Raw genomic sequence first — 12,955 nt, 5'->3', positions numbered from 1 at the left:
GGCGCCGCATCCGCGCGGGGCAGGCGGCGAAGTACGTCGACCTGTGCAGCTCCGGCGAGGAGGATTGAGCGTCCAGCTCCTCCACGGCGTCGTCCATTTGCCGCGACCTCGCCACCGTCAGATCCGACCCCTCTAGTACTAGTTTAACGTAGTATGTAGTATAACTATGCTTGTAGTTCGTTGATCATGTGATGAATTATGTAGTATGTGATGAACTATATTTGTGCAATTTCTCCCGCGAAAGTGTTTTTTCAAATTATGCAGGTTTAGATACGGGTTCTGTTCGGCCGCGCATGTTTTCGATCCGCAAACGCAATCTTCGTGAAATCGCAAAGGCGTTTTGCGGGTCGAATTTTTACGGGGTCTGCTAGAGTTACTCTAATCTTCGAACCCGAGGAGTTCATGGGCGTCATCGTAGACTGGCTCCGAGGTATAGCTGCTTATGTTCATGGGAAGCAACGGCGAGGTTGCGGTCTTCATCATCTGAGCTAGGGCAGTCCTCTCGTCTCCTCAGCCTCCTGGCGGTGGGAATACAAGCGTGGTGCACCAGGTGATGATGACGGAGTTGGCAGAATTTTATCTGCCTCGATACATTATTTTGACCTATATTTTTGAACGCCTTTCGTTCTGCGTCACGTTAAATCAAAATCCGCAGCACAAAGTGTCTACATCCTAAAATCGCTTGCTTCGTGTCATACGTAGAATGGATAGAGACTAAAAGCAAGTGTTTGTTAAAATGAATGGATATCAAACGTGCCCAAAATGAGCACCAGAATTGATAGCATTACAGACCATTGGCCATTGACTGAAGTCTTAACTGTACTGTCGATGGACTAGAACTAAATGGTTTTAAAGTCGTGGCAAACTCTGCCCAGTACTCTGCAGAATTGATAGCATTACAGACACTCTCCCTAGTCTCTACATATTTCAGACATCAAAATCACTTTACACACGGCACATTCCCAGCCGACGCGAGAACAACCAAGCAATCCACCATGCACCAGCATTTATCAATGGCGCGTACAGACTGCCCTGCAAAAATGGCACGTACAGACTGTCGTGTAGCAACGCTCTTCAGACATTCTGTTCGCCTGAGACGCCTGAGCCCCTGAAAGAAAAAACTGGGTGAGTAAGTTTTCCATTCACCAAAACTGAGATCACATGAACATATAGAAAACTAGTTCTTCATCAATCAACAAACACACAAAAGGAGTACTCTGTGAGTTAAGTTCTCCATTCATCAAAACTGCAATCACATATGAACGTATAAAAGGACAACAGTACACCTCAAAAAGTTTACTGCAACTAAAATGTACAGTACCAATGAACCAGTTACTCACCCTGACAATCACTGCATATACAGTATTTCCTTCATCTTTGTTTGGTTGTCATCCAGACCTTCAGGCGGGGCTGGGTCGGTGTAGTCGCAGAGCAAAGTTTTGGTGCATTTCGACAAGAGCTCCTGATATAGGAAGGTGAGTATAACCTCTGCTTCCTTGGAGGTTAGCTTTAAAGATAAAAAGCATTAGGCAGGTGTTTTTATCAATTAATTTTGGTTAATATCAATACATGGAGTTTTTAATAGTGTATACCCCAGCGTGAGAGTGTGTTACCCAGTTCCTTCCAAACTTCCATGCATGTCGAGTAAGACGAGGATGGAAGGCGAAGATAACATAGTTCTGCAATGGTGGAGGAAAGATTGCATAAGTTATCAGTTCTCAGGCAAAATTCGTTTATTCCTATTGTGCTTGTGCCTTAACCAGTTGCATACCTGATTTGCAATGTCCCAGATCTTATGAGTTAGGACTTTCTTCATTGGTGGGATTTTCTGCACACTGGCCGTCCAATCATGCTGTAGGACTTCAAAGCAATTATTGAACGGACCTCTGTTGTTGTTACTCAAGTAATCACAGTGCAAATCGACTGCCGATATCAAACAATATCTCGCAGAAGAGCTCTTGCCTGCTGGATCTACAAGAAATCGTCTCCTCCACTGCTCTGTTACTCCAGCGTCACCCTCCTTCTTATTTATGGTGTTTTGCAGTTCATTAGTTGCAACCGCAAGCAGATGCGGGAGTATGCTGATAGTTGGATTGAGTTCATGAAAACCAGCTACCCTTTTTGGAGACAACTTTGATGGATTATACCGTAACATATTCACCAGAATAGTTCTAACATCCCTAAGATTCTGGAAATACAATTCTCTAGTTGACTGATGATGAGCAACATTGAGAAATTCTAAACACTTGAACCGGGGTAGATACAGAATATCATGAACTGTAAATGCTTCAAGGCAGCGGTTCATGCTGTGGTAGTGCTCAAGCAATTCAAACAGCATCCTGTAAATCCTCCGGCCAAATTCACTCAGCAATACACAGTACTCTGCATTAAGCCAAATTGGCCAATTACCTCTGAATTTAACAACCTCAAATAAATTGTCACCAGTTGATATTATAAGTTTATAGAGTGGCCTATTCTCTACTGATAGATTCCTAAAGCTGCAACAAAAAATGCATGCACTCATTAAATTGGCTGGAAACATTCATAATAATGATTAAAGTCAGTTATGTTGATAACTTGGAACATTACTGCAATACACACCAGATTACAAAACATCTTTGAGGAACGTGCAAAAAATTATATGGCAGGTACCAGAAATAACTCTTGTATTAAGCAGCAAATTAGAAAACAGATATGTAAACCATATCACAAGTATTTACCTTATGTCACTTGGAGCACCACCCCTTAACCTTGGAAGGATGGTATAAGTAGAATCAGTAACACTTAAGATAAGTGTGCTTTCTGGGCTGATGATCCGCCCATCACATTTTACATAGAGATCAGAAAGACAAATCTGACGCTTCGCCAGTTCAATGTAAACCATTTCTCGAATTGAGGTATTGCACTCCATTTGAACTGATACTGATGGATAATCCAGAACTTTGATAAAGATCTGCAAAACGCAAAACAGAACTGAAAACAGCTCTCTACGAAAATGAACAAAACATACAGTGGTTACCTGAACAATTTGGTCCACTAATTGTTGGGCTACAATAGCCTGCTCACTGCAACCAAGGGTTGAACTACCGTCAATTTTTTCATCAGAAATCCGACAGCCGCTCACAGACTCTTGGCCTGCAGCTTGTGAATTGCTCAGATTGATCGATTGATCATCTATTCAGCCATAATACAGAAAAGCTAATCAGCAACGCTTCTTGATAACAATAAAGCACTCTGTAACTATTAACCTCAGAAAAAACCTTGCATATAAGAAAATAAAGAACCCAAAGGCAGTAAAACTAACATAGAAGCATCAGTATGGTATGCTGACAATTTTTTGTACAATTAAGATTATATTAATCAAATGTAATAGCCTACATTACATTACAAACCCACAAATTGTTGAAAATATTCAACCTACCACTTTATATAGGCGTTTCATATGATGTATTATCATGCATCACAAACTAGTAAATGTGCAGTATAAAACTATAAATACAAACTAGGGGCATAAGTTGAACAGAAAAGTTTGAGCACAGTAGTTACCATTTCGCCAATTAGGTCGCAGCCTTACACAATCAGTAGAAGCCTGTGCTTCACTACTCATTACAGTGCGAAGGCTCCTTTGTGAATACATCATTGCATCTGCAGGATCCAGTGTGATTTCCTGCATCAAACCAAATGTAAGCAGAATCTGTCATCCCAGAATTAGAGTGCTAAATCTGAAAGTATAGATCATGCCAAATAGGAAATTATGTGCCACAAATATGGAACAAACAGAGCTCTAGGTTGGAAGGTATGACGGTAGATGTGCAAGATATACCTTGAAACGGGACTTTTTTAATGCGCCAGCACCCTCTTTCCCCTTAACCTTGCTATCTTTATCAATTTGCTTATGCTGAATCATGATGATTAACGCATGTTAATACATACGAAACATGTAAAGTAAAGAAACATGGAGAAGCTTGATTTAAAACTTAAAAGGCATCTACAATGCAAAGTGCATGTGGAGGTGATTATAATAAAAACACTCTTTTTTTTTTTAGAGGAAGTGAAAACATACTTGACTAACTTGCAGTGAGTAATATCATAATGTTATCTCCATGGAGCAACCTATTTATGGTCTGCTCCATGCGACCTGTTAGTGAGACTGGGTTTATATTTTGTATTACCTCCACCCCAAAATTCTTGTCTTAGATTTGTCTAGATACGGATGTATCTAACACTAAAATGTGACTAGATACATCCGTATCTGGACAAATCTAAGACAAGAATTTTGGCACGGAGGGAGTATTTGGTTCCCTATTGACCATTTGACCACAGTTTCACAATAATGTGTTTAGGACCTCCTGATTTTATTTGCCATAATAAAACCACACTTCTATTTTTGCATATTTAATATTTAGCTCCAAGGCGGATTTTGTGAAAAAAGAACATCACCCTGACAAATGAATGACATGCATCTTATTTTACATATCTCAGAAATAGGATAAACACAAGGCTCTACAAACTGAAACATCAAAACAAATGATATTCAAATTGGAATTGTACCTTCCCCTTCAAGTGTCTTAATTGTGCGTTTATAATGATTCCATCAACGCTCCAGTTTGACACAGATGGAATAGGTGAAGTGTATGGAAATAGAATCTCCATCAGATCTCTTCTTCCAGAATCTGCAGCTATCTCTATCGGTGTCATAGTTCCCTGTTATGTACAAAAAGATAGAAGACAGTTACATATCACAAGATGTGTCAACAGAAGAAGTATGATACATTAAAGCATCATCAATAATTAAATAATTAATGCGTGTGCTCCAACAGTACAGAAGTGCCATAGATAATACTCCCTCCGTCCCAAAATAAGTGACTCAACTTTGTACTAAAGCTAGTACAAAGTTGAGTCACTTATTTTGGGACGGAGGGAGTATGAATCAAGTAAGAAAAGCAAGTAGCAAATTTCAAGAGCTTACAATGTTTATTGAAATATTGGCATCTGCACCGACCTCCAACAAGTACTTGACACATTTAGACAAGCCTTTGCTGGCTGCTATAACTAATGGAGTATCAGGAGTTGAAAAGTTGAGATCAGCACCAGCCTGTAGGGGCAACCAAGGTAGTAAATGGATGAGTCTGGATATTTATAATTTAGTATTTTAAACTTACAGCTCAGGAATTTAGTAAAACTAAATCCAAACTGCATTTATGCAGCAGTCAAGGTAGAAAAAAGGATGATGGTTACCAGACCTTGAAAAGTAGCTTCATGCACTCTAAAGCAACGGACTCAGAAATTTTTCCAGGAGCTGCACATTTAGTATCAGCAAAGAGAGCCGCGGCAGTCATCGGTGTTCCTAAATCTGAACAAACCCTGTTCGGCTACAGGTATTTTGCGAACAAAGTTACTTCACGTGAAAAAACAAAGTAATTCTACAAATATCAAAACATAAAAAACAAATTTCTTACATCAGCATTGTGCTGCAATAAAGTCTTAAGAATGTCCAGATTCCCAAGGGACACAGCCATGTGTAGCGGCGTCCCTTCACGAGAAGATATATCAGCACTAGCTCCTTTGGATAGTAACAATCGCACCAATCCATCATTCTCTAGGGAAAATGGAAAGTATGAAGTGGCATTAAATTACAGTGAATAGTAGTTGTTTTAGACATTCTTATTTGAGGAAAAAATGAACCAAAAACTATACTGTGAAATTAAATGAAGTAATGTATTACAGTTCAGGCTTCGAGCACAAACAAGCAAAATGCACAGCTGCATTACACGTCATATTAGAAAGTATAAAACACACAGAGGTAAAATGATTCCAAGAGGGACACTGCAAGTGTCGGCACTCAGGTGTAACGTACTATCATGTAAAGTTTAAAAAAATGCTAGAATTTCAACTGAGTGGCCTTTGAGAATGTAAAACTTTATGTATGCTTTATGTCTTGTAATAATGCAGCGCTTAGCTGCACATGGAGCTAGCTTACGAAATGACAGTTATAAAATCTGGTTAGACCAGTTTCCTGAAGTTGTAATGAACTATGTAGCTAGTGATTTAACCAGCAGGTCTATGTAATGGAATAACAATTGTTCCTTTCAAAAAAAATGCTAGGCGTTAATTGTGCGCTTTGCCACCACTTTGTGCTTCTCTGACCAAAGCACACGCGTAAGCACAATTATGTGCGATTAAGTGCTAGGCGTATGGCTACGACCTAAAGCTTAAGGCGCGACTTTTTTAACTATGCTATTATGCTTCGAGTACAAAGCAAACGGATGAAACTATGCTATTAGTAACCAAGTCAAGCAGGATCTCAACAGAATAAAATGGGTAATAACTGGCAAAAACATTTCTGCCGAAACAAAGTAGGCGATATACAAATGTGAATGGGTGCTGAAAATACCTTCCTTCACAGCATAATGGATAGGAGTAAACCCGATATTGTCTTCATTATTCGGATTGGTGCCTTTGTTAAGCAAATAATTCACAGCCACTGTTAAAGGTGACATGCCTGTTGGAAACAAGCAAATAACTCAGCATACAATGAGGGAGAAAGCAGTTATTACAGCATACAATGAGCCCACACAATATACTTTTTTTTTTAATCAAAGAGAGAAAGAACACAAACAAAAAGGGAGAAGGCAACACACTGATAACGTTTCACAGCTCTCCACTGCAGCCCAAGTAACTGAAACAGAATTATTACAGCTGCATCGCAGCAACAAAGTACAGTATTTAAAGTCTCGCACAGGGCCTAAATAAAGGAACACAAACACACAGGAATGTAACCTATCTAAAGCCCAGGCGAAGAACTCTGCCAAGCAGTCCTCACACAATATACATTCAATCCATGACTTGAGTAACAATGCACATACCAGACATGATCTGCTCCATGAAGCAATTTGATATATCTGCCTTCTCCCTGATTGCTGCCTCTAGAAATGGTCCAAAGCCATCCATCTTCACAGAGCCCGTTGAATCGCTATACTCCGTTAAGCCATCCATTATCTCTTCAAAACGGAATTGCAAATGGAGTCAAGACACAAGAAAAGTACTTGGATTTTTCACAATTTCGCATGATCATGAGCAGTGATTTAACATTAAAACACTAAAGAATCAGGGAAGCTTGAGGCCTTTCAAAATCACAATATGAACTAACGATTGGACGGGAAGACTCCTAACAAAAACTAAACTATAGCACATAACAGAGGGCATTTCGTGAGGGTTCCGAAACAAGGTTAATGAGTTCTCACGTATGGGCCGGTTGGTGTCCATGAAGGTGGACAACTCCATTGACCGCTTCAGTGCTTCCGTCTTCCCCACACCTGGATGAAAAAGGGAACCAACAACCCGCCATTAGAGAGTCTACTCAACGAATCGGAGCACGAAATACAAAAGGGAAACGGAACATCAACAGATCGGGGCACGAAATGTAGAAGGGGAACGGAACGTTCAACAGATCGGGCCTATAAAGTCCGCACGTACTCATACGGGACATCCCAAGCTGCTCCATGCTTCGCGGAACTAACCCGTCCGTACGGTGACGGCCGCCGCCCCCGCCAACTAGGACAATGCGGCGGCGCAACCTCGCCCTGAGTAAACCCTAGTAAACCCTAGAAGCGATTCACTAGTTGATTTGGTGCTAGGCGTGGAAGCTTCCAGGGCAAGACTCTTCGCAGCTTTGGCTTTATGGAATGGGATGGGACGGAGCGGGAAGTGGAGAGAGAGATAGACTCATTAGCGGGGCGTGCGGGAGATCGGTCGGCACGTGTTCACACTTGCGGTCCAGATCTATAGCGGGGAAGAGTTGAGGAGGGGGGTATAGGCAATATGCGGCACCCGGGCCGGTGCCACGAATTGGGCCTGATGCTGCGGGTGGCGTGTCCCTGGTTTCTTTGGTCCATTATATTTGTCACACGTAGCTCTAAAAAAAAAGCTACTACTAGTACGTTCTTCCTTTTTTTTTTTCCTCGAGCGGGTTACGCCATGTTTCTCCCGGAGGCGACTACGCTGTCGTGGAGCGTTTTCCTCCCCTACCGTCGGCTCTTCCGTCTACCTACTCAGAGATCCAAGAGATCGGCGCCCCTCGCCGATCCACTCTGCGTCAGGCCGGCGAACGGTGGTTCTAGGGTTTCCGCAGACAACCCGATCAGTTTTTTCGGGTTAGAGATCTAATAGCATCAGGTGGGGCTTTGAGCTCCATAGGGATCGGCGACGTCGAGCAGATGATGAAGGAACTTGGGTTGACAGAGGAAGACCTGGATGATGTGGTGTATGATGAGCAAGTAGCTTCTCCTGAAGAACCTAGATGGATCGCCATAGCCAAGGTCAACACCACAAAAACATACAGTCAGACCTGGTTCTACAGGAACATGCATTCGGCGTGGGATGTCGCGCGGGAAGTAAAGTTCAAGGCCTTGGAGGATAATCTATACACAATCCAATTCTCCTGCTTGGGGGATTAGGAGAGGGTGATGAACGGCGGCCCATGGAACTTCAGAGGAGATGCAGTGATCCTGGCCCAGTATGATGGTATAACAAAACCATCGACGATCAGGTTGGAAATGATAGATATTTGGATTCAAATTCATGATGTTCCTGAGTTATATGCCCATCTGTACTCCGCTCGCTGCCAAGGTGGGGGAAGTTCTTTTTACCGAGCCCTCGTCTCATGATTTTGTGGGTAACTTCCATCGAGTGTGGGTGCGGATTAATGTGCTTAAACCTCTCAAGAATGCAGTATCCATGATAAGGGAGGGAAAGAGGCAGATTTACAAGGTCAAATACGAGAAATTGCCCGACTGGTGTGCAGTTTGCGGCATGCTCGGACATCTGTTCAAGGAACATGGCAATGGAATACATCCACCTTCGGCTTTGGTCTTCAAGGAACATCAGGCAAGCTGGTTTATGCGTTCTAGCAGGGGCCCATGAGAGGGCCGGAGCAGACATGGTGGACGTAGAGGAGGCCGATCAGGAGGTCAGACAGGATATGGACAGGATTCAGCTAGAGGTAGCTACCCAATGGACAGGGCTGGGGGGAAGACTGATGTGGTGGTGACTCCGACTGCTACGGACACTAATGTGGACATGGATGAGTTTAGCAGAAAGAGAATTGCAGGCGGGGCGCTGGAGGGCAACCAGAAAGCAGGCCTCGACCAAGTCAGTAATTCAAACGAGCTGGCAATTGTTTCGGTGAGTGACCAGTTGGCGAGTCCTCCCCCACAGAGAGACTTGAAAAGAACCAAGACCATCGGAGAAGGCAACGAGGGATCAACTTCAGCAGTAAAGAGTATGGCGGGCTCCTTCGAGGGGCGCCGCCAGGCCCAATGAGTGCCTTTTGTTGGAACTGCCGCGGCATGGGCAAACCTGCGGCAGTCCGGGAGCTTCGCAAATTCACGATGAAGTTTGCCCCTACCGTGCTATGTATTGTTGAGACCCAGATAAGTGGTGCACGGGTGGAAGCTCTAGCAAGTACGTTAGGCTATGAAAATTCTTATGCTATAAGTAGTCAAGGGAGGAGTGGAGGAATTGGTGTTTTCTGGAATAATACAAGCAACATTGAGATTTTAGGTGATTCCTGCTATCATATTGATGCTAAAATACAGGAGGAAGGTCAAGACCCCTGGAGGCTCACGGTGATCTATGGTGAAGCACAAACACCCTTGAGACACCAAACCTGGGATCTGTTGAAGGGATTAGCAACTTTAAACGATTTGCCTTGGTGTAAGATCCCAATTTTCAATTTGAATGTTATACATAGGTCATCATATGCATATCATATTTTAATTGCATTTTTGGTTGTGATCCAAAAAATCTTAAGCAACTCAAGGACCCAAGGAGAGAGTTGGAGATTTCACAAGTTTTCATATTTGAATTTTCTCAAATTTGAAAAGAGGATCAATTTGGTTTTAATATTTTTCTCTCCAATTATTTATAATTTTAAAAATAAACGAGAGGAGATAAAATGACTTCTCCAAATAAAAGAAATATTGGAGAAGAAATTTTAAAATCAAATTATATATTTTATTCGTATTTTATTTGTTATTTTATTTGAATTAGAAAAAATGTGCATTTTTTTAAATTGCATTTTAGGCCAGAAAAATGTTTGTTCTAAATATTAGATTTAGACGGTGAAAATTGTTTTTGGCATTTTTAGAATTTTTTCTATATTTTATTAGGGTTTTTCTTCGGACGGAATTTTATTTTGAAAAAAAAAATTCGCCGCCCGACTGGCCCGAAGGCCCAGCCGAGTAGGCCGGCCCGCCTGCGCGCCTCCTCCCTCCCGCACGAGACCCCTTCCGCCGCACGGACGTCTAGGGGAGTCTGAGCCGGACTCCACCCCGTGCCGCCCCCTTCTCCAAGCCGCCCCCCGGCCTTTAAAGCCGCCCGCCCCGCCGCCTCCTCCTCACCCCGTCCCGAGCCGCCGCCGCCGCAGCTCGCGCCGCCCGCCGCCGCCCGCGTCGCCGCTTTGCCTCGTCGCCCCGCCGGAGTTCCGCCGCCGCCGTTTCGCCGTCGCCGTGAATCGGTACAAAATCTCCCCGGTTCGCCGGTTTATTTTTGCTTTTTTCGGTTCTTCAGTTTAGATCGGTTTATTTTTAGGGTTAGGGTTTTTTCTCGGTTTTTTCCGAACGAATCTATTTAGCGAACGTTCTCTGTTTTGTTCGGTTTAACGAACACGTTCGTTCATTTGGTTCTGTTAGTGAACGTTCGTTCGATAGGTTTTTCTTTTATTCTATTTTCGGCCAGGGACCTATCCGCGGATACTTTTCTTACAGATTAGTCCCTGATCTTCAGACCCTCGTTATTTTTTGCTCGTTAGTCCAAATCCAGTGAAACGACGCCAAAATCTTCGTCTCGAACCCCCTTTCCAGTTAACCAACTTGAACAAGATTTTGACAATTTAAAATTTGGTTTCCAGAAGATTTGAATTCGAACTTCTTTTGATCGTAGTTTGAGTTTCATAGCTCCGATTCGATTGATTCTTTTTGCAAATCGAAGCTCTTCAGTTGAACTTTTAGTTTGGATCTTTTCTTTTGAGTTTTACCCTGGCATCTTATGCTTGAGTGCTTATGTATGTTATTGTTTGTTTACGATAGAGTTTCCGTAGTGCGAAGCATGCTACTACGAATCACTAGGGTTTTCCGATCGTCAGCAAGGCAAGTAACACTTTGATCATACCCTTTATTACCCAGTTTTATGCATTAGTTTCAATCCTCAAACATTGCATGGTTAGGATCTGATTAACATGTGGGTATTGGGAAGTAGTTGATGAGGTAGAACCTATTGCCTTTATTTTCAAACCCTGGGAGTTACTTCTACGTTATGCTTATACTGCTATGCTATGCTCGTAGACGTGGTTTGGGTTTGAGTGGTCCATGACAGATGTGAGAGTTTTAATTAATGGTTAAACTTAAGGTGGCTACTTTAATACACATCTTGGTGGATTGGTTGAGGCACCCTGGAGCACCCAGTGGTTGTGTGGGCACCTGGAGCAATCCAGCGCTGTCCTGGGATATCCCGGAGTACCCGTGTGATCATCCTATGGTTCGCCACCCAGGCTCAAAGGGATCATAAGATTATTCATGCTAGAAACTTCCATGTGCAGCCACAAGCCATTATGGGCTCTGGCATAGTTGAGTAAGTTGTGGGAATCCTTTCCATGATGGGCTAGCAGATGTAGGGGATTGTAGGTGTACCGGCCTATCTATCGGTTAAGGGGACCTCTTTGAAAAGACTGTGTCTCGGTCATCCATTTTCTCAAACATCATGCAGTGCGAGAAATACAATGGAGGAGATCGAGTCTTGTGGGGAAAAGTGTGCAAACCTCTGCAGAGTGTATAAACTAATCATGGTTAGTCGTGTCCCCGGTTATGGACATCTTGAGTATCTAGTACTTGAATTATTGATTTGATCTCGTCACTCTACTTAATTAATTTGTTGGGTTGATGATTATTAATTTGGGTTGAGTTGGAGGAACCTTCTCAATGTTTTCAACAAACTTTGTAGTTAAATAAAAATATATTCCTTTGTTGTAGGGAAAAACTAGCTTTCTACAAAAATAACCATAGAGCCTCCACCAGCCATATATGCATGTAGTGATAGCTGTTACTTGTTCTTTGCTCTATTGTGTTATCTTGCCAGCATATTCCATGTGCTGACCCATTCGGGCTGCAACATATTATGTTGTAGAATTTTCAGACGAAGAGTAAGGTGCGCTAGGTCGTTGTCGTGCACTCAGCTATGCCGTTGGAGTTGATGGACTCATTTATCTTCGATGCTTCCGCAGTTATCTTAATTAGATGGCCTTTAGCCATATTATTGTAATAAGTACTCTTTTGAGTTATTTCGATGTAATAAGTGTGTGATTGCACTCTTATATAAATCCTCGATTACTGTGTGTGTCAGCATTACCGATCCAGGGATGACACTTATGCACAGAGATTTGACCGTCTGAGGTCGGATCGCTACACTTGGCTATGTCTAGGCGATTTCAATGAAGTGCTACGTCAAGATGAACACCAAGGTATAGCTAACTGTAGCAATGCACAAATCCAAGCTTTTAGAGATGCCGTAGATGTCTGCATGTTGATGGACTTAGGCTACCAAGGCCGGTTTTGGACTTTTGAGAAAAAAGTAACTAGAGGATTGTATACGCGGGTCCGGCTGGATCGTGCCCTAGCATCCCCTAGCTGGTGTGCTCGGTTCCCCCTTGCGTACCTGAGCCACCTTTCGGCGGCCTCGTCCGACCATGGACCTATACTGCTCCATTATGCGAGTACTAATGAAGCTATAGCTGGACCCCGTTCTTTTCGATATGAGGTAATGTGGGAATCACATGAGGACTGGCAGGAGGCCATCTCGTCCAGGTGGACCTCAGTCTCGCCAGGCTATGGGGTTGGAGACTTCCGTGACAAGTTGCTCAAAATATCAAAGGACTTAACAAGCTGGAGTAGGGACTCGTTTG

General features: G+C 42.8%; 1 protein-coding gene across 2 annotated transcripts; it reads right to left on the bottom strand.

Annotated features, from left to right (window-relative positions):
- Nucleotides 1-710: 710 nt before the first annotated feature.
- On the bottom strand, nucleotides 711-7,692 carry LOC109770024 (uncharacterized). 2 transcript variants are annotated; one of them, XM_020328721.4, is made up of 16 exons: nucleotides 7,477-7,692; nucleotides 7,245-7,316; nucleotides 6,867-7,001; nucleotides 6,395-6,502; nucleotides 5,460-5,599; nucleotides 5,244-5,372; nucleotides 4,970-5,095; nucleotides 4,552-4,704; nucleotides 3,824-3,898; nucleotides 3,547-3,667; nucleotides 3,020-3,174; nucleotides 2,721-2,953; nucleotides 1,772-2,498; nucleotides 1,593-1,679; nucleotides 1,341-1,507; nucleotides 711-1,108 (listed from the first exon to the last, which is right to left on the bottom strand). In XM_020328721.4, the coding sequence occupies exons 1-15, from the start codon at nucleotides 7,502-7,504 to the stop codon at nucleotides 1,349-1,351; spliced, it is 2,448 nt and encodes an 815-aa protein (XP_020184310.1). In that variant the 5' UTR covers nucleotides 7,505-7,692; the 3' UTR covers nucleotides 711-1,108; nucleotides 1,341-1,348. The 2 variants fall into 2 exon arrangements, with proteins under 2 accessions (XP_020184310.1, XP_020184311.1); XM_020328722.4 differs by having other exon boundaries at nucleotides 726-1,108; nucleotides 1,341-1,462; nucleotides 7,477-7,682.
- Between the last annotated feature and the right edge of the window lie 5,263 nt (nucleotides 7,693-12,955).

Source organism: Aegilops tauschii, chromosome 4 (assembly GCF_002575655.3).
Source record: "Aegilops tauschii subsp. strangulata cultivar AL8/78 chromosome 4, Aet v6.0, whole genome shotgun sequence".
Lineage (NCBI taxonomy): Eukaryota > Viridiplantae > Streptophyta > Magnoliopsida > Poales > Poaceae > Aegilops > Aegilops tauschii.
Note: the sequence above shows the minus strand (reverse complement) of the source record. Positions and strands in the feature narration are given on the sequence as shown.